This window comes from Colletotrichum gloeosporioides, assembly GCF_011800055.1.
Source record: "Colletotrichum gloeosporioides strain Lc1 chromosome Unknown consensus_63, whole genome shotgun sequence".
Lineage (NCBI taxonomy): Eukaryota > Fungi > Ascomycota > Sordariomycetes > Glomerellales > Glomerellaceae > Colletotrichum > Colletotrichum gloeosporioides.
In genome coordinates, this window is record NW_025544708.1 from 563,277 (window position 1) to 590,321 (window position 27,045).

Here is a 27,045-nt window from a genome sequence, read left to right on the forward strand (position 1 = left end):
CCGCGGTGGTCTGAGTGGAGGCGCTCGCCTTTCCCGACGACCTCCAAGTGAACTTAACTCACCACCGCAAACCCGCCCTAGGTGCCTGATATCCCACCGACGACAACCAGAAATCAGACAAAATGGTACGGGCCCTTATTCGAAGGCGACGACGAGATGCTGTCGACTTGGCGAAAAAAAGACATGTTACTGACTGTTCTCCGTGAAGGCGCCCGCTGCTGGAGCTAAGAAGCAAAAGAAGAAGGTTCGTTTGATACCATAATTTCCCACTTGGTGCGATGATATCCAAATGTTTGCTAACACCCGAAGTAGTGGTATGTATGATTCGTGTGTGTGTGTGCGTTGTGCGATCGAGAAAAGACCGACGACCATCGAGCCACCTCCCCTCTCTACCCATCGACAAGCCGACTCACGCATCGCGCAGGTCCAAGGGAAAGGTCAAGGACAAGGCCCAGCACGCCGTCATCCTCGACAAGACCACCTCCGACAAGCTCTACAAGGATGTCCAGTCCTACCGCCTGGTGACCGTTGCCGTCCTGGTCGACCGTCTCAAGATCAACGGCTCCCTGGCCCGCAAGTGCCTGGCCGACCTCGAGGAGAAGGGCATCATCAAGCCCATCGTTCAGCACAGCAAGATGAAGATCTACAGTACGTCGACGGAAGCTATTCACTCGGTGATGAGAAACAACCACATCTGACACTCTCACAGCCCGTGCCGTCGGTGGCTCTGACTAAACCCTTTCAACCATCAGCTGGTATGCATGACGAAAAGTAAAAAAACGGCATCGGGAGGACAATTGGGACGGATTGGTCACTTATCATCTGCCTGGTCAGGAGGCTTTACAGATGCTCGATGAAGCATCATACCTTGGGCCTTAGGGATCGGATTTGCTTAGCATCGCAAATGGAACGGAGTTGATCGTACATCCGCTGCTTCGTCAGTCAAAAAATAGACCATGAACAAGTCCATGCCTCCCAATGACGGTCGCCCAGGTTTTCTGTGTTCCCTATGTGTTTGCTACTAATGGTCAGGGCTGTGGAGGTCGTCTTCTACCGAGAATCCGCCCGAATGAAAGGTCAACATGCGCCTGGACGTGTGACAGCTTCAGGTTTCACACGGGGAGCCAAAGAGCTCTCTCCGCGGTTGCTGAAGAGCAAATCATGACACGGCAATTACGCTTTGCGGTGCTCGACGGACCTCTCATTGCTCATCAGGGTGCCGTTCCTGCGCTGGTGCGTCGACGGTCAGGCGCGGGGCAAGTCGTCAGCATTACCTGGGCGAGCGAAGCTGGACAGAATGGGCCGGGGCCGAGTTGAGTATTGCTGCTCCTTGACCGAGGAGAGCAATGGCTCGGTGAATACTCACCTCCGCTCGTTCACCAAGACCCGAGAGGACGGATCGCTGTTGGATCTTGTCTGTGACAACGCGGAAGATACCGTTGACGCAGGGCCCCTCGTCTGAATGTCGTCGACGGTCGAACGCGCTAGGGACATGGCGCACGGAGGAGGCTCAACTCTGGAGAACGACATCGCGCGCGAATGACAGCAGGGCTGATCGGAGCAGCTTCTCCCCTCGGATCTTGGGTATGCGGAGGGAATTGAAATTCCCAAAATCACTCGGACACGGCCTCAGATGTAGCTGAAGCAGCTGAGTAGCTTATTTTGCGACGAGCTGCAAACGTTGTCCGGTCGATTAAGCTTGTTGTCGTTGCTTTTGTGTCCAAGCAGCGTGGCCATCATAGAATCTTTCGATAGTGGCTTCCTCATCAAACTCTGGAAGCAACGAGGGCGATATTAGTTGAGCCCCATTTAGCGCCACTCGGGCGTTCTCTGGCGTAGAATAAACCGGTAGTCTCGCCGACGCGATGGAAGGCATGCTGCCCTTGCACACTGGAACCTCTCTTGTGGTATCATCGTCGACTTCTTACCAGCGGCGCGGATTTTCGCGATCCGTCGCGTAATTATGATTGTGTGCACAGCGAGTGGAGCGGAGGCCCCGCGTTAATCTGTCACTCGCTAGAGGTTATTACTCGCATTGGCCAAGCTCGGAGAGTCGGCAAGGTCGATGTCAGAAAGGGAGTTTGCGTCATTGTGTCTTATTATCCATTTGTCGCAACTTGGATCATACGAAGGCGCGGCCTTGCCTTGCGCTTGCGAGGGGCATACGGATACGCAAGAATCGCGCAAGGTTCGCGCTGGGCTTGTTCTCAAGAGGGGGCATGGCCCCCCGTGGCCGCCTCACAGGGAGAGAGAGAAACAAGGGAAACACTGTGTGGGAGAAGAGGGGGAGAAGATGGAAAATCCCCAAGCGCGGGTGCCCAAGATGTTGGATGAGGCCTGGATGAGGTCCATGAGGGCTCCGGGAGTGGTTGGAATTGAGGGTTGGCGAGATTAAAGAACGACCAGAGCTGTTGGCGGCTGGGCGCTAGGGCGGGACTTCCCTATGGCGCTTTGATCAAGTTTGGGGGTGGTTTGACCAGGAAGTCAAATTGATTAGGGCGGTCCGAAATTTGATGTCATGTCAAATTGACAATCGCGAAGTTGCCCCCTATTTCCCTCGTTCTGTAGTGTTGGAGGAGGGGTGGTTCGTGAGATGAGATCTGATGGTGTTGCGCACGATGGTTGGTGTCGCACACATCGAGGCCTCGGGGGTTTGTGCAAGGTGAACAGGTGGCGGAGAATAGAATGCTTGTCGAGGGTGTCGAGGTTCCATTGTCAAAGAGACGAACGGCAATGTCGCGGCACATCTGCAGGGTCTTTCCGTTATCTCTCATCTGGACAAAGATCTGGCACATGATGCGGCTGCAAGACTCGGACGTCATGTGGTGGCTGGCGAATGACAGTTGGGGAAAGCGCATGGCATGCATGCGCCAGACGACTTGTCGCAGCTGACTGGCTGAGGCGAGGAAGTCCGAACAACTGCAGTTAGTGATGCAAATGGGAAAAAAGTGCAGAGAAACGAACAGGACAGGCCGTGTGATTTGGTTCGTTTCGACAGCGATAGACCGTCTTGGGGATGGAGGGGTTAATTTGCGGGCATGATGAAGAAGACGAGGACTGGGGAATGAAGGATGTTTAAGGTAAGGTGTCGTGGGATAGCACTGTTAGGTCACTTTACTGGTGACTGGTTGGTGGTGGTGTTCGTGGACTCGTGGAGAGGCGTCGTTCGCGATGGGGCTGCCACCTGTGACCTGCCTCGAGGGTCTGGGGTACGTACCCGAGGTATCTCGTTGTGAAGGGAAGGAATGTGGCCGAACGTAAGGAAGGTACTTTGAAGTACTCTTTTCCAGGGTCCCAGCTGCACATGGAAGGGGCGAGGGAACATTACCTTACCTTAAGGTAAGGCAGTCTCCCGCTCCCCGCTAATGACGGGCAAGGCCTGGCAATTGTCCTCGCTAATTACCTTAGCATAGCGCGGTCCTTGAGCTGCAGGTCCGTCGGGCGGCAGCTGCATATGGAACTTTGGTCTTTCTTGATCAATGATCATCCACCATTATCACCATTGCCGCCCCAACCTGCCCTGCTTGTTGACGGCAGTTCTGCCCGCGGGGGACTGAGGGACTGCTTACACCTAAAATGCGGCGACACAAGGCACTATGCGGTCCGGACGGCGGTCCAAGTCGTCGAGACCCGATACTGGCCTCAAACAGCCCCCCCTCGGTCGTCTTCATGCTTTTCGGGGGGTGATCCCCCTCCCCAAACCCCTTGTTGACGTGTGCCTGCGCCTACCAACAAGTATTGCTGCTGGCCAGCAGCCATCACTGAAAAAGGTGCACAATGTATCGCTGTAAAGATGCCAGGAGCCTAATTTATGCGGTCAACTCCATGCGGGCTACCCATTTGCGGTGATTTTTAGATTTGGATCGCCTGTCCCGGTCAGGTCCTGGTCGCATGAACACTCCCACTCCCACTGCTCCTTCCCCCCTTCTCGCTGCTTCTGCGCCCAATTGACTGGGTCTCGAGGCCTTTCCTTTTGCAGCTGATTACAGATGGTAACCTGGTAATTGCACCTCCACCGCCGGGAACCAAGCAACCATCCACCACCCACCTCATGGCCCATGGCCCATGAGAGGGGGAGAGCCCATTGCATGTCCTGTCGGGTACACCGTTTGGCCTTCTTCTGGGTAGGTACCGTACAGATAGACAGACCAAGACCACTGTGTGTGCTTGCGCTTGTGCTTATGCTTGCGCCTGTGCCTGGCCCTTAACCATTCCCGGCTGGTGATCCAAAACCCATGTGCACCAACAGGCGGCCCTGATGTCAGGCACCGCTCCGCGCCTGGCTTGGATGTCGAGCGAGCTTTGGTGTCGTGTCTCACGCAGACAGCTGCTGCACTGTCCAGTGTCCATGTCCATCCATGACCACGTCCAAGATCCAAGGTCAAGCCGACTTGACTTCCCCTCCTCTCCTTGCCCCGAGTCTTACAAAGTCCACCTCATCCCACATCTAAAGCCGACTTGCTGCTCCCTGCCTTCTCCTTCTTCTCCTCCAACCTACCTACCTGACCTGGCACCCACCACCTCCCACCACTCGCCAGTAGCAACTCACAGCACCACCAGTGATCCCCTTTTCCCTGCCGCTTGCAGACGAAACAACTATTCGACCGCCTTCATCCTCGTCTCCCGACGGCGCATTCTCCCAACATCTTCACCGCATTCCAACTTGCTTCCGTATCATTGTCCACCATCTATCTCACTTACCCTCCCCACCGCACATTTACAACCGCGTGCCTGGGTTACTAGTGTGACAGACACCCTGTCGATACTGTCAACCGCCCACTAGTCGCTGATCACCCTCCCTTTTCGTCGACCGCGAACCCAGCCATATCCTTTCTCTGGTCCCTCGCCGTCCTTCCCTCCAACTTCAACTCTTCAACTTACCGCTGTCTCCTTCACCACCCGTTGAACACCGACGAAATGGCGCAAAACATGACCGACGCTGAGCTCGACCGCGACTGGGTTCCCAACGGTCGCCGCCCACAATCGTGCGTACCAATTTCTCATACTCTTCCAGTTCGCTACTAGACTCAGCGAGCTGCTGTACTGACTGCCAACTCGCAGTACTATTGCCCGCTCTTTCTCCGCGGAGCTCATGGACATTTTCCGCATTGAGAACAGTGTTGCCGACCTCGACGAGAAGGTTGTCCAGCGGTACGTTGCAGCAATTATTCTGGCAGCTCTCCCACCGCCAATCTGAGAGCCGACTATTGACGCGGTGGTACACAGCAAGCAAACCGTTCAGACTCAGACCAACGAACTTGAGGCTCTCGAGCGTCGCATTCGCGAAATGGAGGAACGCCTGAAGAGCAACGGCCCCGCCCAGAAGCCTGCCGAGCGCCAAGCCGCCCATGATGCGGTAGCAGCCCTGTCCAAGGAGGCCGAGAAGGTCAGATCACGACCAGGTACGGCGCGCCAGAACCAGCCTCATGCCCCGTCGTCGGCGAACATGCCGCCCACACCCACTGCCAGCGAAGGTGAATACGAATTCGTCGGCAAGAATGACCTTGACGACGACCCTCCCCGACACTGAACAACTAGTCCCACAATCTGCCAATTCGCACCATACCCATGATACCACCACCACTACCACCACCACCTCCCGCCTGAGTCCCCCCTTCAAGCACCGCAACCACCACAACAACGGGCAAGCCACGGCGGCCACTTGTTCCTTGAGGCCATAAATGCTGACTTGCTCGGTTTCTCCCTACCAGACGGTGATCGCGAACGGGCGTGAGGATAGAGAACCCTTATTTTAGACTGCGACACCGGACTCTTTTAACATGAACGCTCGAGCGCAATCCCGCATATACCCGCACTCTGCGATTTACGGCCTCACCGACATGCGACGTCGACCCTGGAATTTCGGTGCTTCTCACGCGGGACTGGAACCTCCATATTGGATTGCTCGCTTGCGCTTGGCAAAACCGCATGCCGAAGATCACATCTTGTGACGGGACATCGCTCGCTATACCAGCCACTAGCCTGTGCAAGGCACCAACAGGCATGACATTCCTGATCCACGAAATCGTTCGCATTTTGCTTTTTCTGTTGCTGCCCCAAGGGCTTCACATTTTTTTACCCATCACGTCGGGGAGTTATAGCATGCATGAGTGGAGGTCCATACGTGGACAGGCGCCCTTTGGTCATTGAGACTAGCAGAGGAGAGGGCAACATCTGTATATACCAGAGGAAGAAGTGGAATTCACTGTGATTCATTATGACATTTGGCATTGCGCAAAAGGGTCCTCAGGTGATGACGCAGATTTTGGCGGCGTAGCCAAATTCCACACAGGATGCGAGCTTGAACATCGACTCGGTGGGCTTGGGCAGAGAATCTGGCCGTTTGCGAGCATTCAAGGATGAGTGAGGGCTGGGAGTATAGTTCCTTCTTCCAACGGCCTTCAAATTACTGGGGTTGGCTCACTTGAAACAGTCCGCATTCCGATCTATCGAAATATTACATTCTTCCGCCCTCGCGACGTCCTTGGTCTGGACTGTAATCTCATCTTACAGCTTGCAGGTGTTGGTCAAAGAACACACATCGAGTCCCTTCGGCCCGAAACTAACGAAGCTTCCCGTGTCGCCAAAATTGAACTGGACATACATCGTCTTTAAAACCACTCCGCCAAAGATGCCATGGTCGTTGCCACTCGGCTGGATCCCACCGAAGCACTTGCCGTCATTACTCGAAACCGGACCAAGGTTGATGTACTCCTTTGGCAACGTCCCGTTGAACCCACCGGTGGTAGCAAACTCGAAATCCGGAATGCCGGACGCAATGTTGCAGGGGAACAGCCACGCCCTTAGACTCGGATCGAATGTCGCGCCGGGGATTTCGGCGTAGTACAAGGCGACGAGCTGCCCCGGGATAAGGAGCAGGTTGCTCCCCGTGTCGACGGTCGCGGAGAAGGGCGCGCTCCACCAAACGCCATCGGCCATGGACGTCAGGCGGAAGCGGGCAACCCTGAAGTCCCAGTGCGGGGACCCGGGGACGGGCGGCTCGTCGACGAGGGCGGCGCTGTCACCGCTGCGGCCGGAGCCGAAGTCGAAGAAGCCGAGAGAGGAGTTGTGGCGCAAGTCGGCGCAGATGGAGGGATAGTGCAGGTCCTGCTTGAGGCGGTCCATCATGGTGGGCATGGTGGGCTGGACGGAGGAGGGGCCGGACTTTGCGATGCCGAGAACGCCGCCGAGGCCGGTCTGGTCGACTGCGAAGTGGCCGGTGGCGTCGACGGCGGACTGGATTGTTGCGTTTGTGATGTTGAACCAGTTTTGGTCGGTGACCTCGCCGATGCGGAGGTTGTCGAAGTAGACCTTGCCCGAGACGCTGCTGGTGTCATCTGAGGAAGGGGGCGTTTTTGTTAGCAAAGTGTGGTTGGGGGGTAAAGGTGGATGGGGGCGGCGGACCATCTGTGAGGTTCCAGCTGAAGTCTTGGAGTTCTTGGCTTGCTTGGGACTTTGAGGGGTCGTAAAGGTTTGGTCTGCTGGCCGTCGCGATGGACTTTGGGAATTGGGTGTCAGTGGAGAAGAGCCAGCTGAGGGGCGACGTTAGTTTTTGACGTCAGGAAGGGGGAACTGGTTTGCCTGGGAAGGATGAGTTACAAGTCTGAGACGCCGGAGTCGATTTTCACGGAGACGGGCTGCGCGTCGGGCGTGCCGAGGTAGATCTCGCTAAGCCAGGCGTCGTTGTTCGCGGTGCTCGCGGCGGGCGCGATGCCAGCTGTTTGGTTCAGCTCTTGTTAGTGGTTGATCGGGCGTCGGAAACGGGGGAGGGAGGAGACTTGCCGGAGTACCCAGCCCGTCGGGCGAGGAGGTGCGTCTTCAGGCCCTCCGGCACGGGCATGTTCCACCTGCGGTAGGCGGCTGCGAGCTCGGCGGGGCCGTCGGGGACATGGTGCGGGTTGGCGCGGACGGGGATCGTGAGGGATTGGCCACGGGGCGGGACGGCGGCGCCGGCGGGCGCCGGGGTGGCTGTGGCGAAGCACGCGAGTTGGATAAGGGAGAGCAGCATTGCTTTGGGCGTCATTATGGTGATGAACTTGGGCAGGAATGATCACGGTGCTTGAGAGACTCTCTGGATGGAATGACAGCGTCGTCAAGATAGGTCCCGTCGGCTTCATTTATATATGAACAACACAAACATACATCCCTTCATGGCCTGATGTCTCGCAACCGTATTATATGACACTTTGAGACCGATAGGAGGCCACCCCCGCAAAAGACGGTGATCTCATCTGCCAGCGAGCGACATTTGTGCGTTTGTTTGCCTTGTCTCGTGCAGAGAAGAGCCTTCTGGCGTGTGTTGGGCTAGCGAGATGGGAAAAAAGAAGTTTGTCTTTCCCTGCCTGGACGATCGCGTATTGCCCTTTCAGTGTGTTACGGGGGCGCAGCGGGTCCAACTGCCGGTGCAGACACCCGTCTCGCGTGTGGTTGTGTGGGAAAGGGCAACTAAAGAGGCAAGGAAAAGACAAGTTGTGGTTTTGAAGGGAAGGTGATTCAGGGGGTGATTTGATTGTTGGTGTTGTCTTATCATGTGGTCTCACTGTGCGATGGTTAGATGGGCAAGCGGAGGGTTTGTTTGACGAAGAGGAAAAATGCAGGCTTTTTGGAAGCAGCGTGGTTGTGTTTGACTAGAAGGCGATGAAAGAATATCGATGATTGTTAATTATGTTTACTCTGTCATCCTATCGAGAAGGTGAAAGTGTGCGCCGAGGGTTGAGCCGGGACCGGCGGGTGTGTTTCCCCGGAGGGACCTTGCTGGCGATGGTTTGCTCGTGAGATGGGTATGTTGTTGATTATCTTGTGGTACGGGTACGGGCAAAAGGGGGACTCGGTGGTTATGGGTCGGGCCGTTTTTTTGGCGATGACTAGGTTGGACGAGGACAGTCATGCGGGAGGAGAAAGTGGTGATGTTTGGGGGGCTGGGGACTGACAAATTGACGAGAAGAGGCGATCGGCAGCCTAGGTTACCTGCGTTACCTGTGACTATTTCGGGGCGCGATGGTGAGTGTTTGCTACTCATGGCGTATTCACTCGCCCATCTCGGCTTCTTGAAATGAGAACTTTTTATTGCCGTTACTGGTTTCTCTTGGTACTATTTGGCCTTTTCTCCCGAACCATGACATCCGTGACGTTGCAGAGTGCAAGCAGGCTCACCTATGTCCATGGTTGAATAACGTAGTAAAGAGTGAACCAGTTTAACACAGCCGACTTGAGACTTCACGGAGCAAAATGCGAGCCACAATGTCTTGACTTTTTAAATTCATCTGCTAAACGCCTAGGTATTGTATGTATGCTTAAACTTCAAAGCAAAACCCCCTCGTCTACAACCTCTTTACAGCTCATCGTGCACCTCCTCCTTGGGCGGAGGGGGTCCCTGGTGCTGCTCAAACTTCTTCAAAATCTCCTCCAGCTCCTCGTCGGTCGGCGCCTCGCCGTCGCCGCCGTATTGAACGTAGCTGCCGCCACCAGGCAGCTCAACGGTGCGGCCAGCTGCTTCCGGCTCGGTGGCGGAGCTCTTGGCGGGGATGGTGGTGGTGGACTTCCCGTTGTCCGACTCGGTGGACGCAGTGGCGGTGTTGGTAGTCGAGGAAGAGGTGGCCGACTTGGTCTTCTTGTTCTTGGCGGCGCTCTTGCTCGCCTTCTTGGACTTCTGCTCAAAGTGCTTGACGCCCTTCATGGCGAGGTCCATGCCCGCCTTGTCGAGCTTATCGCGCTTAGCTTGGAGGTCCTTGACGAGGAGGACGGGGTCGGCGGTCGCGGCGAGGGCGTCCTGCTTCTCCTCCATCTGCTTGAGCCACTTGAGGGTGTCGTCGTACAGATCCTCGACGACGTCAATGTCCTCGCGCTTGTACAGGGGAGGGACGGGTCCCTTCTCCTTGACGACATCTTCCATCTTGCGCTCCTTGTCCTCGCCATCCTCGAGGTCGTCAAAGTCGGCAGAGGGAGCGGGAGTCTCGGTGGAGGAAGGGGACGCAGCAGAGGCCGAGGCGTGCCACGCGTCATACTCGTCAATCTGCTTCTTGATGTTGCCGACGAAGGACTGGGTAGAGTTCAGCGCGTCCTTAAGAGCCTGGATAAGCTCGGGGCGCTTCGCGGCCTCCTCGCTCCTCTTCTGGATCTTGGAGACGGGGTCGTGGAGCTCCTTGTACTTCTTCTTGAGCTCGTCCTTGGTGGCATCGGCGCCGTCCTCGTAGAGCCAGTCGCTGGCCTCGCTGTTCTTCTTCTCCAGGGTGGCACGCTCCTTTTCAGTGGAAACGGCAATAAAAGCCTCGTTCTCGAGGAGGTCGCGGACCTTGTAAGTGAAGCCTTCGAGCTGGTTCAGGGCCTCCTCTCTCAGACGGCGAGCCTTGTCGGAAGCTTCGAATGCCTTGAGACGATCCTTGGACTTCACCAGCTCATCGCGGGAGATCTCAGGACGACCAGTCTTCTCGAGGGTGAAGTCGACGGAGATGACGACAAGCTCCTTCTTGGGAACGGCCTCCTTGCCATCGGCAGCCGCGTCACTGGGAACGGGGGAGGACGAGGCGGAGGTAGCGTCAGTCGCGGTGGAAGCGGTGGTGGAGGAAGACTCAGAAGAGGCGGACTCGGACTCAGCGCCATCCTCGCCGTCCATGACCTTCTGGTCCTTCTTACCAAAACCGAACAGGTTCTTGACGCCGTCAACGAAGCCCTCCTTCTCAGGAGCGTCGGCCTCGCACTCAACAGTGGCCTTGGTCACCTCGACCTCGCCGTTCTCGCTGCTAAGCTTGACACCGACCTTGAAGTGGATATCGCTGTCAACGCAGGAGTACTTCTCCTTGAGCTGCGCGACGGTGGCGGTGAGGTTCTTGGTAGTCAGAATCTTGGTGTCCTGCTCGGCAGAGTCGACCTGTTGGTAGAACGTGACGGAGAAGTCGTCGTGGTTGGTGAAGGTGACGTCCTTAGCGACACCGCCCTGAGGAGAGATGGGAGACCACAGACGCTGGTGCTGGAGCTTGTCCTTGGCGTTGGTCCACTTCATGCCAGAGGCAAAGTTGGCACCCTCAGAGATGCGGATCTCCTTGACACGGAAGCTGGGGCTCAACTCAGCAGCGCGAAAGCCAGCGCCGAAGACGGCGGACTCGTCTGAGTTGACGTTGCTGCGGATCTTCTCGGCAGAGCCAACGACAGTCTCCAGCTCCTTCTGGACGAAGGGCGTGCGGGAAGCACCACCGTGGAGAATGACAGAGGTGAGGTCGGAGAGCTCGAGCCCGGCCATCTTGAGGGCGTTCTGAACAACCGCACCGACACGGGCGGCGTGGCCCTCGGCCATCTTCTCAAAGTCAGCACGGCTGATCTTGTACTTGAAATCGACGTCCTCGTAGAGACCCTCGAAGCTGGCGCCGGTCTGGGTGTTGGCGCTGAGGACGTGGCGCAAGCGCTCCGCTTCCTTGGTAAGCTTCGCGATGGCGCGGCCGTGAGTCTTGACCTTCTCAGACTGGGCAGACACCTTCTGCGCGCCCTTGGACTCGACGAATTGAGAGACCATGTCGTCAATGATGAGAGAGTTCAGAGCATCACCGCCCAGGGTCCTGTCCCAGCCGGAGCCCAGAACGGCAACCTCCTGAACGGTCTTGTTGTACTTGCCAACATCCTTGACGGTACGGCTCTGGAACTTCATGACAGTGGCCTTGGTGGAACCGGCGCCCATGTCGAAGACGAGGTGGTACTCGGGCTTTGCGCCCTCGTTGATGTTGGGGAACTGGCGGGAGGTGGCGTAGTTGAGGCCGACGGCGAGACCGTCGCTGATGAGGCTGAGAACCTTGAGGCCGGCGAGGTCAGCAGCGGCCTGAATGGCGCGCTTCTCCTCAATGGTGAAGTAAGGAGGCACGGTGAGGACCATGGAACGGACGGCGGTTCCGGCACCGGCAGCGACCTCGGCGTTCTTCTGGATCGCCTGAAGCTCCATGGCCAGCAACTCCTCGACCAGCCATGCCTCCTCTTCCTCGGTAAAAGACTTGCTCTTGAACGCAGCTGTTCCTCGCTCCTTGTTCTTCTCGAGCTGCAGGGCGGGGTGTCGGGCAGCGTACTCCTGGACAATGGGGTGGTCGACGGTGAGACCGAGGATGGTCTTCAGGTTGGGGTAGACATCGTGGGGGAATCTGGCGGCGAGGGCGACGGCGTCGGAGCCGTAGAGTCTCTCGGGGAAGGATCCTGACTTGGGGCCGCTCGAGAGGGGCTTGAAGGTGACGGCGGAGATCTCCTTGCGGCGGGAGTCCTTGGTCAGGACAATGTCGAGGGGAATGCCAGGCTTGACCAGGGCGGCCTTGATGTACTCGGTACCAAGGTCAACACCAAGGACTGCAGAGACGGCAAAGACCTGGGCAGAAAAGAAAAAAACGCAGCCGAGGAGTATCCTCAACGGCGAGGGCATTCGTTGCGCCATTGTGTGGGTGGGTTGCGCCCAAGGGCGCTGCGTATACGGTTATTCGTAGAGACGGGTTCGGTTGGTGGTGCCTACAGGGACTGCTGGATGAGTCCCGGCGAGAGGCTTGGGAGACTCGACTGCGCGGTGGATGTAGAGAACGAGACGTAAACAAAAACAAGAGCGAGACAAGAAAGGAAGGGGAGGTCTCGTCGCAGTTATGACCCAGAAGCAGAGAGGATATGGACAGCACAGAGGGTCGTCAAAAAAAGAGACGTGAAGGTGTCCTCTACTGGATTCGCTACGGTGCCATCCCCAGACTGGGTCCTTCTCGGCAAGGTTAGTGGTCCCCTCGTGCTAATGGCTTACCTGTCCAGGCGAAGAGGACAGCTGTAAGAAAAAAAAAGTTGTGGCGCAAACTCCCAGCAAGCTGCAAGGCTGAATCCACGATAAGCACACGATTGGCGCGATAAGCTTTAGGCCCGGGAGTTGGTGGTGGCTCCCCGGCGATGAGTGGGGCTCTTGGGCTCGGTCAAGCCACAGTCAAGGGGCAGACGCCGAGCTTCCATCGCATAAGTCTATGTCAACAATGATGCTCTCACGGGCGAGGCATTACCTAAAGGTTACGTGACTAATGACACCATTCAAAGCGGTCAGTAGCCGTGGACATCGAAAAACTCGTTATTACACCTGTTTGCATTGTAGTCGAGACGGGTTTCTCTTGGGTTCTTGCTGGCGGACCAGGGCAGCTGCAGAATGTGGTCCGTACAAAGCCACATGGAAGCTTCGCGATTCTTGCTAGGAAGAACCCCGGACGCTGGGGCATGGGTTGAACTGCCCTGCCCATTACAATTTGGGACGGCGGAGGTTCAGGGCCGTAGTCCAGCCAAGACATTCGTTGTCAACCTGGTACTAACACAACCCCACCCACCATGCAAGTTTACGTGGAATCATGCAAATCATGGCTGGTAAAGCTCAAACTTCGAGAGGCAGCCAATTTTGCGCATTTTCAACAAGAACACTAAAGGTCGCTATTATTCTCTTGAGGTCCAATGCCAATGTGAGATCTGGATTTGGCTAGCCACTATCTTTGACTTTCATTACATATTGGAGATGGCGGGGTAGCAAAGCTGCAGTGGGGCAGCTAATGGCGGGGTCAAGATCCAAGTCGTTGAGCTCGCTGGAGAGCAAGCCCGTCACTTTATCAACTCCAGCCATTCCAAAACGTTTGGTTTGGAAACACGCTTACAAAGAAATCTTTGGATTTTATTTTTCTTAACTTGAATATACGTTGAGGTGCTTAAAGACCACCTAAACCTTGTGTCCTCTCCCTTGCCTCGGTTGTACCCCACATCCAGCATGGGGCCGGTCGATAACGAAGTCAAGGGCCGGCTTGCTCTCGTCACCGGCGCTTCTGGTGGGTAAGGAACTCCGTCAGTCTTCTTACAACCAAATTCTGAGTTTGCATAGAATTGGAGGTGCTTGCGCTAGAGAGCTCTTTGCCAACGGGGCGCACTTGGCCCTGACCTGTTCGTCTGAAGGTACCCGGAGCAAGCTCTCGGACCTTCAAAACGACCTCCGCTTAGAGCAGACTATGGGCAGGCGAATATCGTGTCATGTGGTCGACATGTCTTCATCCAAAGGCATCGAAGAGCTTTTCGCGCAAATCCTCGACGAGCACGGGCAACACCCCGATATCCTCGTCTCCAACGCCGGCACGGCTGGCTTCAACAACAAGGCAAACCCGCAGCTGGAGAACATCTCTCTCGAAGAGTTCGACTTTACGTACTCCATCAACCTCCGCGCTTCATTTCTGCTCTGCAAACTCGCCATGCCCCACATGGCTGCGCAGCATTGGGGCCGCATCATCTTCGTGTCGTCCATCTCTGCCATTGGGGGCGGCATCAACGGCTGTCACTACGCCGCCAGCAAAGCCGGAATGACTGGGCTGATGAAGAACCTGGCTTCTAAGCATGCCAAGGACGGGGTCACGCTGAACGATGTAGCGCCGGCCATGATTGGCGAGACTGGCATGATACCCGACGAGAAGCGCGTCGAGGGCACGCCGGGAGATGTGAAGAACATCTCCGTTGGCAGACTGGGAACTCCGCAGGAGTGCGCCAACGTCGTGATCATGCTGTGCAAGACTGGGTACCTGACGGGCCAGAGTATCTTGTTGAGCGGCGGTCTGAAGTGAACTCAACAGTCGGACTCTGCTATGCCGGCAGAGGGTCTACGACGGCTCATTCTTCTATATTAATATCTTTAGCAACTTTCTTTTGGAACCCACGAGTCTTTGTGGTGAATGGCAACTAACCCGTTTACCACGTCGGATTCTAACAATTTGAGTCGGGCAATGCCTGGAGATGCCGAGGGGTTTTCAAATGAACTCGACCAGCGTTTGCTTGAGGACTTTCTTCTTAGAGGCTGTACCTTGCCACATCTCACCGTACATCATTCCATGAACATAGCATGACCCAAGGATATGGTACTTCTCTTGATCCCCAGCGACTGGCCTGATTATCAGAGGCGGTTGAACAGTGGGAACAACACAAATCAAGTCGCCGGGTTGGATCAGAGGTGTCCCTGTTCCGCTAAATCATATGACTTCAGTGTCAGTTAGGCTCGAGAGTGTAAGCGCACTCGCATTTCAGTCGGTCCAGTAAGTAATCAGATCACGTACCAGAACCCGCCCTCGGTTGTGAAGAATCTATCACCATTACAGCATCTCACAGCCCGCTCCACAAATGAAACGGTCCGCGGATCTGCCGCGGAATTCCACGTCCGGAGCCAGCTTTTCCGGCTGAGGTAGTCGTATATGAGTGGGCATTTCGCCTGGCAATACTCGACAAAGCTCCGAGCAATCGCTCCACATCTTGGAAGCGTGCTCTCAGTCTGTACAGCATGCAAGATCGTGCAAGCAAAAGCAAGGGCTTTGTCAGGATACATCAATCCGACGTCCACCTCGGTCGTCTCCAGAATATCCCAGTATTCCTGGATGATGCTCGGCTCTTGGGAGAGGAGAGATCTTGCAAGGTCCACACTGACTTTGACATCCTCCGCCGACTTGTCGTCTTCCTCGGTGCGCTCTCTTCCAATGACCGTTCCGCATATCTCACTGCAGAGATGGATGCTGTCAAGGATGTATGCGTGAACCTGAAGACAAGAACCCTCTACAATAGAGCCTGTTGCAGTGTGTTCCACGCCCCGAGAAGCGTCATATCTGTTGTTGATCGTCCAGTGTCGTCGGCTGTTCAACCGAGGGCACCACGAGGGCCCCTCAATCAGGTCTTTAGGAAACCGATGCCAAATCAGGCCAAGAAACCGCAGGGAACGGGAGCTCATGTGCGAGTACAGGCAAAACTTCAGCTCTGGCAACGTCCTGGTATAATCAGCCTCGATCAAAAGCTCTCCATCGCTCGACCTCGCACGAGGATGCCCGAGGAAGGCATACACGAGATCCCTCTTATCCGAGGCCCGCTGCCCGCCCCTCGCACGGAAAAGCACATCCTCAAGTTCCAGTACGCCGCCATCCCTCTGCAGCCGCGCAATCCTCTTCAGAATGTGCGAGGACGAGTACCATGACTCCTCGACGTCCTCCGTGAACGTCGCCCAGACGAACCGGAACAGGCTGATGATGTGGCCTGCCTTGAAGACGAGGCCGCGCGTGATCTGGTTGTTCCGCACCCACGCCGCGACGAAGTCCAGGACCTCGGTGAAGTCCACCGTCGACCTGCCGTACGCGAGCAGCGCGCGCCGGGCGAGCCCGACCTCCTGGAGAACCCAGACGCGCTCGAACCAGGGGCGGTTCAGCATGTCCACGGCGCTCTGCAGCCGCGCTCGCGTGACGTTGCCGTAGCTGCCGTCCGGGGGCGCCCATCGCTTGATGGTGTGCGGCGAGATTTCAAAGTGCCTCATGTGCTTTGCGGCGACGAGGTTGAAGTCGCGGATGACGCTGAACGCTTCTTCTGCGGCGCGGCCGTTTTGGTCGTCGTCGCCGAAGCAAATGAGGACTTGTTTGGCCTGGGAGTAGATTTCGCCCATGATGTTGACTTGAGAGCTCTTCTCGAACTTGTCATGCTGGTTCATGCAGAGAGCGTCGACCCAGAGGTGACGCTGCTCGGTGGGATGTCTGACTTGACGAAGGGCTTGGAAGAGGTTTGCAGTGACGGCAACTGAGACTCCATGGCAGTTTATAGTCTGGACCTCATCGAGGTTTCCCCAGACATAAGAAATTGCTTCATAAGGCTCTATCGAAGCGACTGATTAGCAAACTTGGCTTCATGCATTGCCATAGTCCACATTATTTTGGATGATCACCTGTGTCGTAGAATGCTACGGAGCGTAACGAGCACTTTATGGGGTCCTCGAAAGTTCCCGGTTCGAGGAGCAAGATGCGAGTCCATTTTCCAGGCGGTAAAGGCTCGTAACACAAGAGTGCACCCACGGCCTCAGCCATCTTGCGCAGAGGAGACTTGGCAATCGCGAAGATGCCGGTTTGAGGAGGTGCTTAGCCTAATTTGGCCATGAGACGAGATCTCACTGCTAGTTGGTAGAATTGCATGCAACTAGGGCCCACGCTGCAGGGGATGAGGGGCATATAACATGTCTCTCATCCACAGCTGCCGTTGTCTCACAGATCCTCGACTTAAATGCGCCATTCTGCAAGATTTCCACAATTAGAGGCCGGCTCTGAAAGAAAGTAAAATGACTTTTGTACGCTTCTTGCATTGAACAGACGAGGCGATTGTACAATCAGCCACTCAAATAGTCTTAAACTTGAACAAACAATGCGAAATGTTCCGTTCCGTGTACGTCCTGCCTAGACAGAGAGGGGGGGACTGAGATACCAGAGAGGGGACAGTATGAGTTCCAGTACCGACAGATGTTTTAACTAAACTCATCTGACTAACATGCATCGCCTCGGAAATCGTAGCCGTAGGGGCACATGAAAAGTAAGCGGTCTCATGATCGTCAACATCGGCACGATCAAACCTGCCTGAGCGGCTTACTCAACGCGGGGTTGAAGAAGCCGCGGTCAAAAGTATGCACCAGCATTATTAATCTCACTGCTCCGATCCAACACCGAATTGCCTCATCCACATGTCTGTATCCAAACGGATGACGAGTTGACAACAACCTGCAAAGGGGCATCAAACCCGTACAAGATAATTCATATCCTTGTTTTAATCCAACAACACATCCAGTGCAGATACAACCATGCCTCTCTACGAAGTCGCCCACGCAACTCCTTTGAGCCAGCCCCAGCAAGACGCCCTCGCCGAAGCAATCACAGAACTCCATAGCAAAAGGTTCACCGTCCCGCGCATGTTTATCAATGTCGTCTTCGTAGACACCTCAAACAAGCCAACATACGTTGGCGGCAAACGGGTTCGTTGACCTCTTGGGTCACCCACTCCAAACAATACTAACACAATAGCATAGCGTCATTCGAACCGCATCACAGGCCGCACCCGCAAGGGCTCGCGCACTCGAGAGGATTTCTATGCCCTCTGCGGGGAGATCCGCGCGGCGTGGGCACGCATAGTTCATCCAGACGTCGCAGATGGAAAGCTGCCGCCACCAGAGCTTGAGCTGAGAGCCGTCTTCATCACGGGGGAGCTCATTGCGGGCATGAAGGCCAGTTTCATGATCCCGGCCGCCGGAGAGGAGCTGGCGTGGGCCAAAGAGAACTACCACGCATTCGAAAAGAGGGCGCACGCGGGAGACGAGGATTTTGTGGATTTGGTTGCTGAGCTTCGGACGTGGCCCGGGTTTGATGTTGCGCGCTGAAGAGGTTGTATCGAACGATAAGATGAGCTTGCTCAAGACAGGACGTTCTTCCGTTAAGTTCGTTCAATTATGATTATCTGATAGCCTCTGGTAAATGGTCTACTATATGAGGGCATACGCCTTTTTTTACTTTCTTTCTTGAATCTTCTCTCATGCTAGCGTCAAGGGCGCATCTTCATTCATTATTTCCATTCGGTTGGTGATCTGGGAACCTCTGGATTATATCCATGGGCGAGTTCGCAGTGATTCAGCTTAAAGATGTTAGATGAATTCGAAAAGCAATGTCCCGGATCTTGGATCGAGACGTACCCTAACAGACTTATGTCCGTGTATCGGGATCATCCGGCACCAGTTGCTCCCTGACTTCGTTCCTCAAAAGGACGTATGCAATGTCCAATTCGTGAAGCGTTTATTCTCATGGTGGTCATACCATTCTCGCATGCCGCGGGTTATTCGCCTTTTCGGCAAGCTTAGTATCAATCACCAGTCGTTCCGATGAGGCCAATCTTCTTTAGAGTCTTCCGTCTCGTCGACGACTTTCCGCGGCCACTCAGGACATATGTCGATCTTATCTCGCGGGAACCAAAGCTCCAGCAGAAGAAAGAGGAGGTAGTCGATGATGCATACGAGACAAAACAGTTTGCCGGCCCAGATACCACAACCGTAGTACCGCTTTAGCCGATCGATGAGCGCGAATGAACGCACTCGACTGGCGCCGTTGGCAGCATCAACACCGTAGAATTCGGCCTCGCTCAACTCTCCAGAAATACCGTGGTAGACCCGCTCTGTTCGAAGGGCTACATTCGTCCAAGAATACATCTTTTGGACTTGCTCGTGGAAGCGCTCCGTCCGCACCTTATTGGCCCTCAGAGCAGCAATAGCTTTTCCGGTCGCAAAAACGAGGTCGTCTTCTTCTGGTTTTGCGAACACGGTCATGTGCGATGGCAGCACCTCGGGGATGCCTCCAACTTGGGTGCACACAACATACAGGCCGCAGCTGGCTGCCTCAACGATGACGGTTCCGAAGGCCTCAGTCAAACTGGGGTGGAGGTAAATGTGACCTCGAACCATAACGTCCCGCACCTCTTCGTGGCGGATAGGCCCAAGCATCTCCACCCTGTCTTGTAGAACATTTTGTTCAATCATCTGCTCAAGGTCAATGGCCTTGGGGCCAGAGCCGGCAATGATGAACCTTGTGTTGGGGTGGTTTTGAAGAATGCTAGGGATAGCGGCTGTTAAGAGATCCGTTCCCTTGTTGTAGAATAGACGAGATATGACCACAATAGTTATCATATCGTTCGGGCCCAGATGATGAGCTGGGGGTGGGTTTTGCCCGAAGGACTGTCCGGTCTCGGGGGATGGGTAGTCGAGGGGGCGAAAGTTCTCGGCGACGACGGCGTTCGGGATGACTGAGACCATCAGAGGGTCAAGTGATGCTCGCAGAACAGTGTTCTCTTTGCTGCGTCACTGAATTAGCTTGGGTGTGGGAGAAGTGCTACGCAGCGCAAACATACCAGGTGTGGCTGACACAGACGACGTGGTCCACGTCGCTGAGGGAGAACTTGAGGATCTTGTTTGTCAAGATGCTGGTAGCATCCGCAAAGCCAAACAGCGAGTGATCTGTGAAGACGGTACGCAGACCCATGGTCCTACCATGGAGAATGGCCTCATGACACAAAGTACTCAAGCTCGCATGGCCGTGGACAATCTCGATCTGCTCTCGGATAAGGATGTTGCGCAGGATAGGGAAGGCCGAGAAGACGGTCGGGAAGGTCGCGGATCGGAAGACGACGAAGAAAGGGACATGATAGACTCTAATTCCATTGGTCAAGTTGCGCACGCCGCTGCGGCCCTCGTATGAGTGGGTGATGATGATGACTTTGTGCCCGCGATCGATCAGCTTGGTCGACAGCTGGTAGATGTGACTTTCGACTCCTCCTGGCTGTGGGAAGAAGAAGTCGCTGACCATGGCAATGTTGTATGTTCGAGCCATGTTGGTCGGCTAGTGCTCGGTGCGAGCATCTGTCACCTCCAGAAATATTGATGGTGCATTGTACGCGACCAGATCGCGCATCCGTTGTCGCATCCGCAAGTGGTGCAGCAGGGAGCCATCTCAATTGCCTGCTGGGTCATTACCCCCCTACTGACGTTAAGCTCTAGCGTTGGTAGGGGGCACCTGCTTCACCCCGATAAGAAGATTCGGGCAGGTGGTATAAGGCGGCAGAATCGCGATAAGCAACTGCTCCCAACTTTTTTTCGGGACTTTGCGCCAGGTGCCCCTCCGACTTACCTTCGTGGTCTAGCTGCGCAAACCTCCAAATTGGTCCGAAGAGGTTCGCGAAGGCGCAATTGACAAGATGTACAACCGTTACGTGCCGCCAAAGAAAAATGCGGCCGCAGCGCCTCCCGTGGCGGCGCCGCCTCCGCCGCGCGAACCAACACCTCCCGCTCCAGAACCAGGACCCGCGATGAACGACGCAGTCAAGACGGGGGAGAACACCGCCAGCCCGTATGCACGATATGTTCCCTCAAAGAAGCCGAAGTCGCGACCGTCGATTGTCAGTGTAGCACAGGAGGACGCGGAAACTCTGTCTCCTGCGATAAAGCGCAAGCACGAAGTCGAGGTTGAGGTCGAGGCCGAGCAGGAGACGCCGGCCAAGAAGAAGAAGTCGAGAAAATCGGAAGAAGTAGCGCCGTTGGACGACATGGATGTGGACACGCCGAAGAAGTCCAAGAAGGAAAAGAAAGAGAAGAGCGATAAAAAAAATAAGAAAGACGATTCAGAGGAACCGCAAGTTGACGCCATGGATACCCGCGCAGATGATGCGGACGGTGAAGGGGACGAGGCGGGGGAGAAGAAGAAGAAAAAGAAGAAGAGGGACTCGGACGATGCGGACGGACAAGATGACGAAGATATCGAAGAAGTAAAGGAAAAGAAGAATAAGTCTAAAAAGAAGAAGAGGAAAGAAGAAGAGATCGCCGAGGAAGACGACGCCGTTGCAGCGCGACACAAGGGCGTTCTTTCTAAGGCGTCCAAATACCTCAAAAAGGCCGTCGATGGTGCTCACGACGAGGGCTCAGAGAAGATGGAAGTGGACGAGGAAGAGAAGGAAGAAACGGAAGAGGTGGAAGAACACGGCCTCGAACCCCTCCCTCAACCTGAGCCCGTCGCTCTCGATACCTCGAAACCCTCCTACGAGACGCTGCCACCCTGGCTCGCTGCACCCATCCGAGTGGCGCCTGACACGCGGACGCCGTTCTCTGAGATTGGCATCAACCCGAAAGCAGCTCAGATCTTGGAATCGAAGGGATTCAAGGATGCCTTTGCCGTCCAGACTGCCGCGGTCCCGCTGCTTCTACCGTCTTGCAAGCACCGTCAAGGCGACCTCCTCGTCGCGGCTGCAACTGGTTCCGGAAAGACGCTGGCATACGCTCTTCCCATTGTGCGGGACATCAGCCAAGGTGCTGTCACGAGGCTCCGCGCTCTCATTGTCTTGCCGACGCGTGAGCTTGTCAAGCAGGCGCAGGAGGTTTTTGAGCTGTGCGCTGGCGCATTCGATGGTCGTGACCAGAAGAGAGTGCGCATAGGCATCGCCATTGGTAGCCAGCAGCTCAAGTACGAGCAAACGAATCTCATCGAGAGGGAGGAAAAGTACGACCCTGAGGCCTACCAAGCTGCGAACGAGCGGGAGCTCGAGGCCTGGAAGGATGTTGAAGAGGTAGACCCCGAGACCGAAGACTCAACGAGCAGAGTGGAAGCCGGCTCGTTGCCTGATCACATCGTAGACTACACCTCCAAGGTTGACGTTCTGATCTGCACTCCCGGTAGATTGGTCGAACACATCAACCTTACCCCAGGCTTCTCCCTAGACTACGTGCGTTGGCTGGTAGTCGACGAAGCCGATAAGCTTCTGGCCCAGAGTTTCCAGGGCTGGCTGGACGTTGTCATGCCCAAGCTGCGGACGAAGAAGTTCAGCGCGCGAGACTTCCCCGACTCCAACCTCTCTGGTGTGCGCAAGGTCGTTCTCAGTGCGACCCTTACGCGAGACTTAAGTCTGCTAAGCGGGCTGCAGCTTCGCCGTCCTCAGCTCATTGTCCTGGAGGGCGAGAAGGCGGACGGCACTGCACCTATCGCTGAGCACACTCTGCCCACGCTGCTGAAGGAGTCCGCCATCAGGGTCCACGATGCCAACCTCAAGCCTCTGTACCTTATCGATCTGCTACTGGGCGGGCATCTGATGTCCGAAGCCAGCTCCAAGGCGGAAGCCACCCCTACAGCAGAAGACGACGACGACGACACATCTTCCTCGGATGGATCCTCCGATACCTCGTCAGACACTTCCTCAGAGGCAGATTCGGACACCAGCTCTGACGCAGACTCCGACACCTCCTCAGACTCGGACAGTTCCTCAGACGCCAACCCCACGCCCTCCAAACCCCCGAGGAAAACACCCCCAGCCTTCACAACGACGGCCCTAATCTTCACCAAATCGAACGAATCCGCTCTCCGTCTCTCCCGCCTAATCTCCCTCCTCCACCCTTCCCTCTCGCCCTTCATCGCAACCCTCACCTCGACCCAAAAGACGTCCGACCGTCGCCGCGCCCTCCGCGCTTTCGCCTCGCGCCGCTTGCGTCTACTGGTCGCATCCGACCTGGTCGCCCGCGGTATCGATCTGCCGCAGCTGGACAACGTCATCAACTACGACCTGCCCGCCAGCGCCGCCGGCTACGTCCACCGTGTCGGCCGTACAGCCCGTGCGGGACGCGCCGGCGCGGCGTGGACTCTTGTCGAGGACGGCGAGAGCGGTTGGTTCTGGGGCAAGATTGCAAAGGCCAGCAGCGGGATCCGGCGTGCGGCAAAGGTCGATCGCCTGCGTATCGGAGACCCCGAGAGCGGCGGATTTGCGGACGAGAGGGTACAGGAGTATGAGGATGCGCTGGAGAAGCTGGGCAAGGAGGCCGGCGAGGCTAGGAGGCACAGGTAGTGCATTTGTTGTAGAGTTTGATATTAATACCATTTCAAAGCGTTTGGGAATGCCATGTGCCTCTATCTTTGCATTGCGATCAAATTCTGTACGCGGTTCTGAGCTCAGTCTCGTTGCAGATGGTCTTCACATCGATGTTTCCCTTTAGCCCATCTGCCTAATTAAATTCTTCGATTGGCTCGAATGAACAGGTGTTGATTACAGTATAGCACGCAACTCAAGCTTCATCTTAAGAGACCTACCATGGAATCTCCCTCCCATCATACAAAAACAACTTGCCACTATCCTCAACCCTCAACCCACCCAGCAACTTCAAAATGCCCCCAGCACAATCCGCAACCTCGACCTTCGCCCCAGGACCCCCCGACTTCGTCTTGACGTGCCCGGGATCGACCGCCACCACAACCACCCCCCTCTCCTTCAGCTGCATCGCCTGGTGCACCGTCAGCATGTTCAGCGCCGCCTTGCTGATGGCGTACGGCGTCAGCTCGTGCGGACACACGCCGCTGGTCACCCACCCGAAGCTGCCAGCTCCGGACGTGATGTTCGCCACGACGGTCCTTCTGTCTTGCTGCTCGCCGTCGTGGAAGAAGGGGAACAGCACCTGCAACGTCCGCGCGGGCCCGACGACGTTTGTGGTCATGTGCGTCTCCAACGCCGCGGCGTCGAGGCTCAGCGCCCTCTGCTCGGTGTTCTGCAGCGTCGCGGCGTTGTTGATGAGCACGTCGATCTTGCCAGGGCCATCGCCCAGCGCAGAGGTAACGCGGGAGGGCAGGGCGGCGAGGGATTCTGGCGAGGAGATGTCGCACTCGAGGACGTGGATGGTGCCTTTGCGGTTGGGAGAGGCTTGGATGGCGCGGAGGCGGGCGAGGTCGGCGGCCAGGGAGCGGACGAGGGCGAGGACCGTGGTGGCGGGGAGGAGGCTTAGCTGGGCGACGTATTCGAGGCCGATGCCGTCTCTTGCGCCGGTGATTACGTATGTGGGCATGGGTGATGTGGTATGTTTCGATGTGGGCTTTGGGTTTGAGGCTTGGGGTCGCACGGTGATGTTGCCAAGGCTGTGGAGGAAAGGAGGTAGGCTTTTATGGTGAGCGTGGCTGATTCCTTCCGGAGCGTTTTTGATTTCAAATGCGTGGATGGTGTTCAATAACGAATATTACCTGTGTAGTTAGAATTGACCGCGGATTTCATATTCCTGTTGCTCTCCGTAAGCTGTCTTCGCATTGCGCTTGAAGGCTGCACGAAGATGACGCTTGGTGGGAGAACATCTCCATGAGGTGGATTGGTAATGCGTAAGCATCTTCAGCGACATGGTAAATAGCCTAAATACCGTTTTGAAGAAAGGATTCGGCAAGCGGTATGCCATTGGAGAGACGACAATGTAAGCACGCGACATGCGGCTCGGACTGAATTGCTATGGAATTTTGCCTGTCAGGCGCCGCAGCTTTCCACCTTGCTAACTCTCCCCTGCATTGTTCACTTGTTCTTTATACTCATCCGGCTCTTCCGGTGTCATCAAGAACGATCTTACCAGATCTACTGTGCTGGTCGAAGGCGTCACCGTAGCCAGCATGGCCGGTCTTGGTGGAAACCCGGCACCTGCGATAGAGGTCCCGGCGTGTTCACGGTGTCCGGGTCCGCAAATGCGGGTCCATTCCGTTCGGAACGGAACCGGAGGTTGATATACACGGGTCGGGTCAGCTTGTTCCGCTTCTCAGCCCATGTCGATCGGGCCAAGCCGATGAGGCCATCTCGTAAACGAATGTTCGCAGGCCTGTTCCTTTTGACACCTCGTACATGGTCTCACGACGCCTCGAAGCTGGATCTTACCCCTTTCTCTCCCCCCTACTTCAGCACCGTGCCCAAGCTCTCAAAGCAAGGGAGCGGCAACAATTTTTCGATCCATTTGTCTTCGTATGTCGTTTGCCTCTTTCAACGCCATCCGTGCTCACACAGCCTCCAACGACTCCAAAGCCAAGACTCAGCTAGGAGTCGGCAAAGTTGCCAGCCGGGCAACATTATGGATAGGCATATTAAGACCCTTACTTTGTGTTGGCGGTGTTTGTCCGGTACTTGGACAGAGTCGGTCTGGCATCGCTTGGCGCGGGCGGCGAAAGCGTTGGCAGAGGGAGGCACAGAGGCGGTTGGGGTCCCTTAGCTTGGCCGGGGGGTGGTGGGCTGGAAAGGCAGACCGCCACAAGCCATAGGGTTCACAACCATCGAAAATTGAGCATCAAACTTCAAGATCTCTGAGTTTGAGAGGGAGCTGGAGTTGGAGGTGTTGGTCGGGAGTGTCTTCCGAGTTCAAGGTTAGAATTCAGCCTGACGTCAGAGGGGATACCCCTGCGAAGGAGCTCAGAGTTTTCCTCATGGTTTGACAGGCGCAACAGGCTATCAAACATAGCTTCATCTTAGAAGCGTCTTGGCAGACAACATTATCGCAGCTGGCAGCGCGCATCGCGATGTGGGAGGGCACGTGTGAATGCTCTGCTGTTTGGATGGGTGCCCTGCCAAGACGCTGTATTCGCTGGAACTCTGCCTCCTCTCTCGCTTCAGGTAATCCGTGACTTCGGCGGCCTATTTTGCGGTAGTGCAGATGCTGGGTGCACCACACCCAGCATGTGTGTTTCTGTGTGATTTGATGATGTCAAATGTGTCTTGGCAGGCGGTGTGTTGTGCAAAAGAAACAGCGCAAGGGAAAAAACAACAAATCGGAGGTGACGGGGGAAAATCAGTGAGACGACCAAGGGTGGCAGTGCAAGAAGATTGTCCGTCCGCCGGGCGATTTGTGGCATCGTCATTCAATGGTTGAATGGATATCCATCCATCCCTCTCTCCGGGGCGGCAGATGCCATCAACCTGACGGGTGGAACCATCAGGCCTGCTTGCCGCCTTTTCTTTTTGGCTTTTGGAGGTGAAGTTCCGGTTGGGTGCAGCTCGTCGGTGACGCTGGAGGTCCCAGGGGTGTAGCTGGCTCCAGGGTTTGTTGGTGTGGACTGGCCCAGAATCAGTTGTAGACGCTGAGTTCAGCATCTGGGCCTTTCTGGCGCATCTCTCGAATGCCAATCCTTCTCCAGTTTCAAGAAGGATGACTGATTTTGATGATCCAATGATGGTGTTGGATGGATGACGGAGAGTTCTGGCAAGATCAGACCAGGTCCAGGTCCTGGTGCAGTGGACGCTGGGATGGCATGGCTGCTCCGTGGAAGCTAGAAAGAACATCAAGCTCTCGCCTCACCTCAACCGTTGGCCAGGTGCGGGACAGCATGCACCGCTGCATCGGAAGAAAGGGTGCTTGCTGGGTAGCATGGCGGCAACGTGGGGACGGGCATGCGGATCCCTTTCGCGGGCGGCCGGTGTGATGATGGGCTGTTGATGTTAGAGTGAGGTATTGGGTTTCGATTGTTTCCCGCGCTTGCTGTTTTTCAAATCTTTGCAGAACCTCCGGACTCTGCAGGGCACTGAGCGAACATGACAAGAGCTAACCATCTCGGGGCTCTGCTGCCAAGGGCCGGACTGTGGCTCATGTTTGCGGTCGGCGGCCTCCTTCTTTGCCAATGTCTCGGCGAGCGGCTCGTTGTTTCTTGCGAAAGCCATCAGTCCACTCCACTCACTGGCTGCCCTGATGCCCGGGGCAGAGCTTCCAGGTTCGCGTCGAGTGTTCCAAGCTCCCGTCCCGTGTCTCCTGCTTTCATTGCTGCTGCTACTGCTGTGGCTGCCATCCTCTCGCTGCATTTCATGGAAAAAGTAGGGAAGTTGGGTGTCATTTGGATGCAGCTTGGCGTCACCGAGGCCGCCGCAAGGCAGCACGAGCCAGCCATCTAACTCAAAAGATGCCTTTAAATCAGTTTTAATTCCACAATCAAGACACTGGGCTTGGCGCCC

At 55.8% G+C, this 27,045-nt stretch overlaps 10 protein-coding genes across 10 annotated transcripts; 5 read left to right on the forward strand and 5 right to left on the reverse strand.

The window, feature by feature from the left end:
- Positions 1-289: 289 nt before the first annotated feature.
- GCG54_00003318 (40S ribosomal protein S25) lies at positions 290-735 on the forward strand (the record flags this gene model as incomplete). The annotated part of the gene is made up of 3 exons (XM_045403391.1): positions 290-314; positions 361-648; positions 710-735. The coding sequence occupies 3 exons, from the start codon at positions 290-292 to the stop codon at positions 733-735; spliced, it is 339 nt and encodes a 112-aa protein (XP_045261672.1).
- A 4,182-nt stretch (positions 736-4,917) lies between these two features.
- On the forward strand, positions 4,918-5,530 carry GCG54_00003319 (uncharacterized protein; the record flags this gene model as incomplete). The annotated part of the gene is made up of 3 exons (XM_045403392.1): positions 4,918-4,985; positions 5,062-5,151; positions 5,227-5,530. 3 exons carry the CDS (start codon positions 4,918-4,920, stop codon positions 5,528-5,530), a joined length of 462 nt encoding a protein of 153 aa, XP_045261673.1.
- Positions 5,531-6,507: 977 nt separating this feature from the next.
- On the reverse strand, positions 6,508-8,023 carry GCG54_00003320 (putative aspartic-type endopeptidase; the record flags this gene model as incomplete). Its single annotated transcript, XM_045403393.1, has 4 exons — positions 6,508-7,337; positions 7,405-7,532; positions 7,600-7,730; positions 7,763-8,023. 4 exons carry the CDS (start codon positions 8,021-8,023, stop codon positions 6,508-6,510), a joined length of 1,350 nt encoding a protein of 449 aa, XP_045261674.1.
- A 1,308-nt stretch (positions 8,024-9,331) lies between these two features.
- On the reverse strand, positions 9,332-12,403 carry GCG54_00003321 (Hypoxia up-regulated protein 1; the record flags this gene model as incomplete). The annotated part of the gene is made up of 1 exon (XM_045403394.1): positions 9,332-12,403. One exon carries the CDS (start codon positions 12,401-12,403, stop codon positions 9,332-9,334), a length of 3,072 nt encoding a protein of 1,023 aa, XP_045261675.1.
- Positions 12,404-13,741: 1,338 nt separating this feature from the next.
- On the forward strand, positions 13,742-14,579 carry GCG54_00003322 (3-oxoacyl-[acyl-carrier-protein] reductase FabG; the record flags this gene model as incomplete). Its single annotated transcript, XM_045403395.1, has 2 exons — positions 13,742-13,803; positions 13,853-14,579. 2 exons carry the CDS (start codon positions 13,742-13,744, stop codon positions 14,577-14,579), a joined length of 789 nt encoding a protein of 262 aa, XP_045261676.1.
- A 183-nt stretch (positions 14,580-14,762) lies between these two features.
- On the reverse strand, positions 14,763-16,841 carry GCG54_00003323 (uncharacterized protein; the record flags this gene model as incomplete). Its single annotated transcript, XM_045403396.1, has 3 exons — positions 14,763-14,976; positions 15,066-16,632; positions 16,703-16,841. The coding sequence occupies 3 exons, from the start codon at positions 16,839-16,841 to the stop codon at positions 14,763-14,765; spliced, it is 1,920 nt and encodes a 639-aa protein (XP_045261677.1).
- A 761-nt stretch (positions 16,842-17,602) lies between these two features.
- On the forward strand, positions 17,603-18,175 carry GCG54_00003324 (uncharacterized protein; the record flags this gene model as incomplete). Its single annotated transcript, XM_045403397.1, has 2 exons — positions 17,603-17,773; positions 17,828-18,175. The coding sequence occupies 2 exons, from the start codon at positions 17,603-17,605 to the stop codon at positions 18,173-18,175; spliced, it is 519 nt and encodes a 172-aa protein (XP_045261678.1).
- Positions 18,176-18,655: 480 nt separating this feature from the next.
- On the reverse strand, positions 18,656-20,168 carry GCG54_00003325 (Phosphatidylinositol N-acetylglucosaminyltransferase gpi3 subunit; the record flags this gene model as incomplete). Its single annotated transcript, XM_045403398.1, has 2 exons — positions 18,656-19,634; positions 19,690-20,168. The coding sequence occupies 2 exons, from the start codon at positions 20,166-20,168 to the stop codon at positions 18,656-18,658; spliced, it is 1,458 nt and encodes a 485-aa protein (XP_045261679.1).
- Positions 20,169-20,532: 364 nt separating this feature from the next.
- GCG54_00003326 (ATP-dependent RNA helicase dbp6) lies at positions 20,533-23,160 on the forward strand (the record flags this gene model as incomplete). The annotated part of the gene is made up of 1 exon (XM_045403399.1): positions 20,533-23,160. The coding sequence occupies one exon, from the start codon at positions 20,533-20,535 to the stop codon at positions 23,158-23,160; it is 2,628 nt and encodes an 875-aa protein (XP_045261680.1).
- Positions 23,161-23,398: 238 nt separating this feature from the next.
- Positions 23,399-24,148, reverse strand: GCG54_00003327 (Farnesol dehydrogenase; the record flags this gene model as incomplete). The annotated part of the gene is made up of 1 exon (XM_045403400.1): positions 23,399-24,148. The coding sequence occupies one exon, from the start codon at positions 24,146-24,148 to the stop codon at positions 23,399-23,401; it is 750 nt and encodes a 249-aa protein (XP_045261681.1).
- Between the last annotated feature and the right edge of the window lie 2,897 nt (positions 24,149-27,045).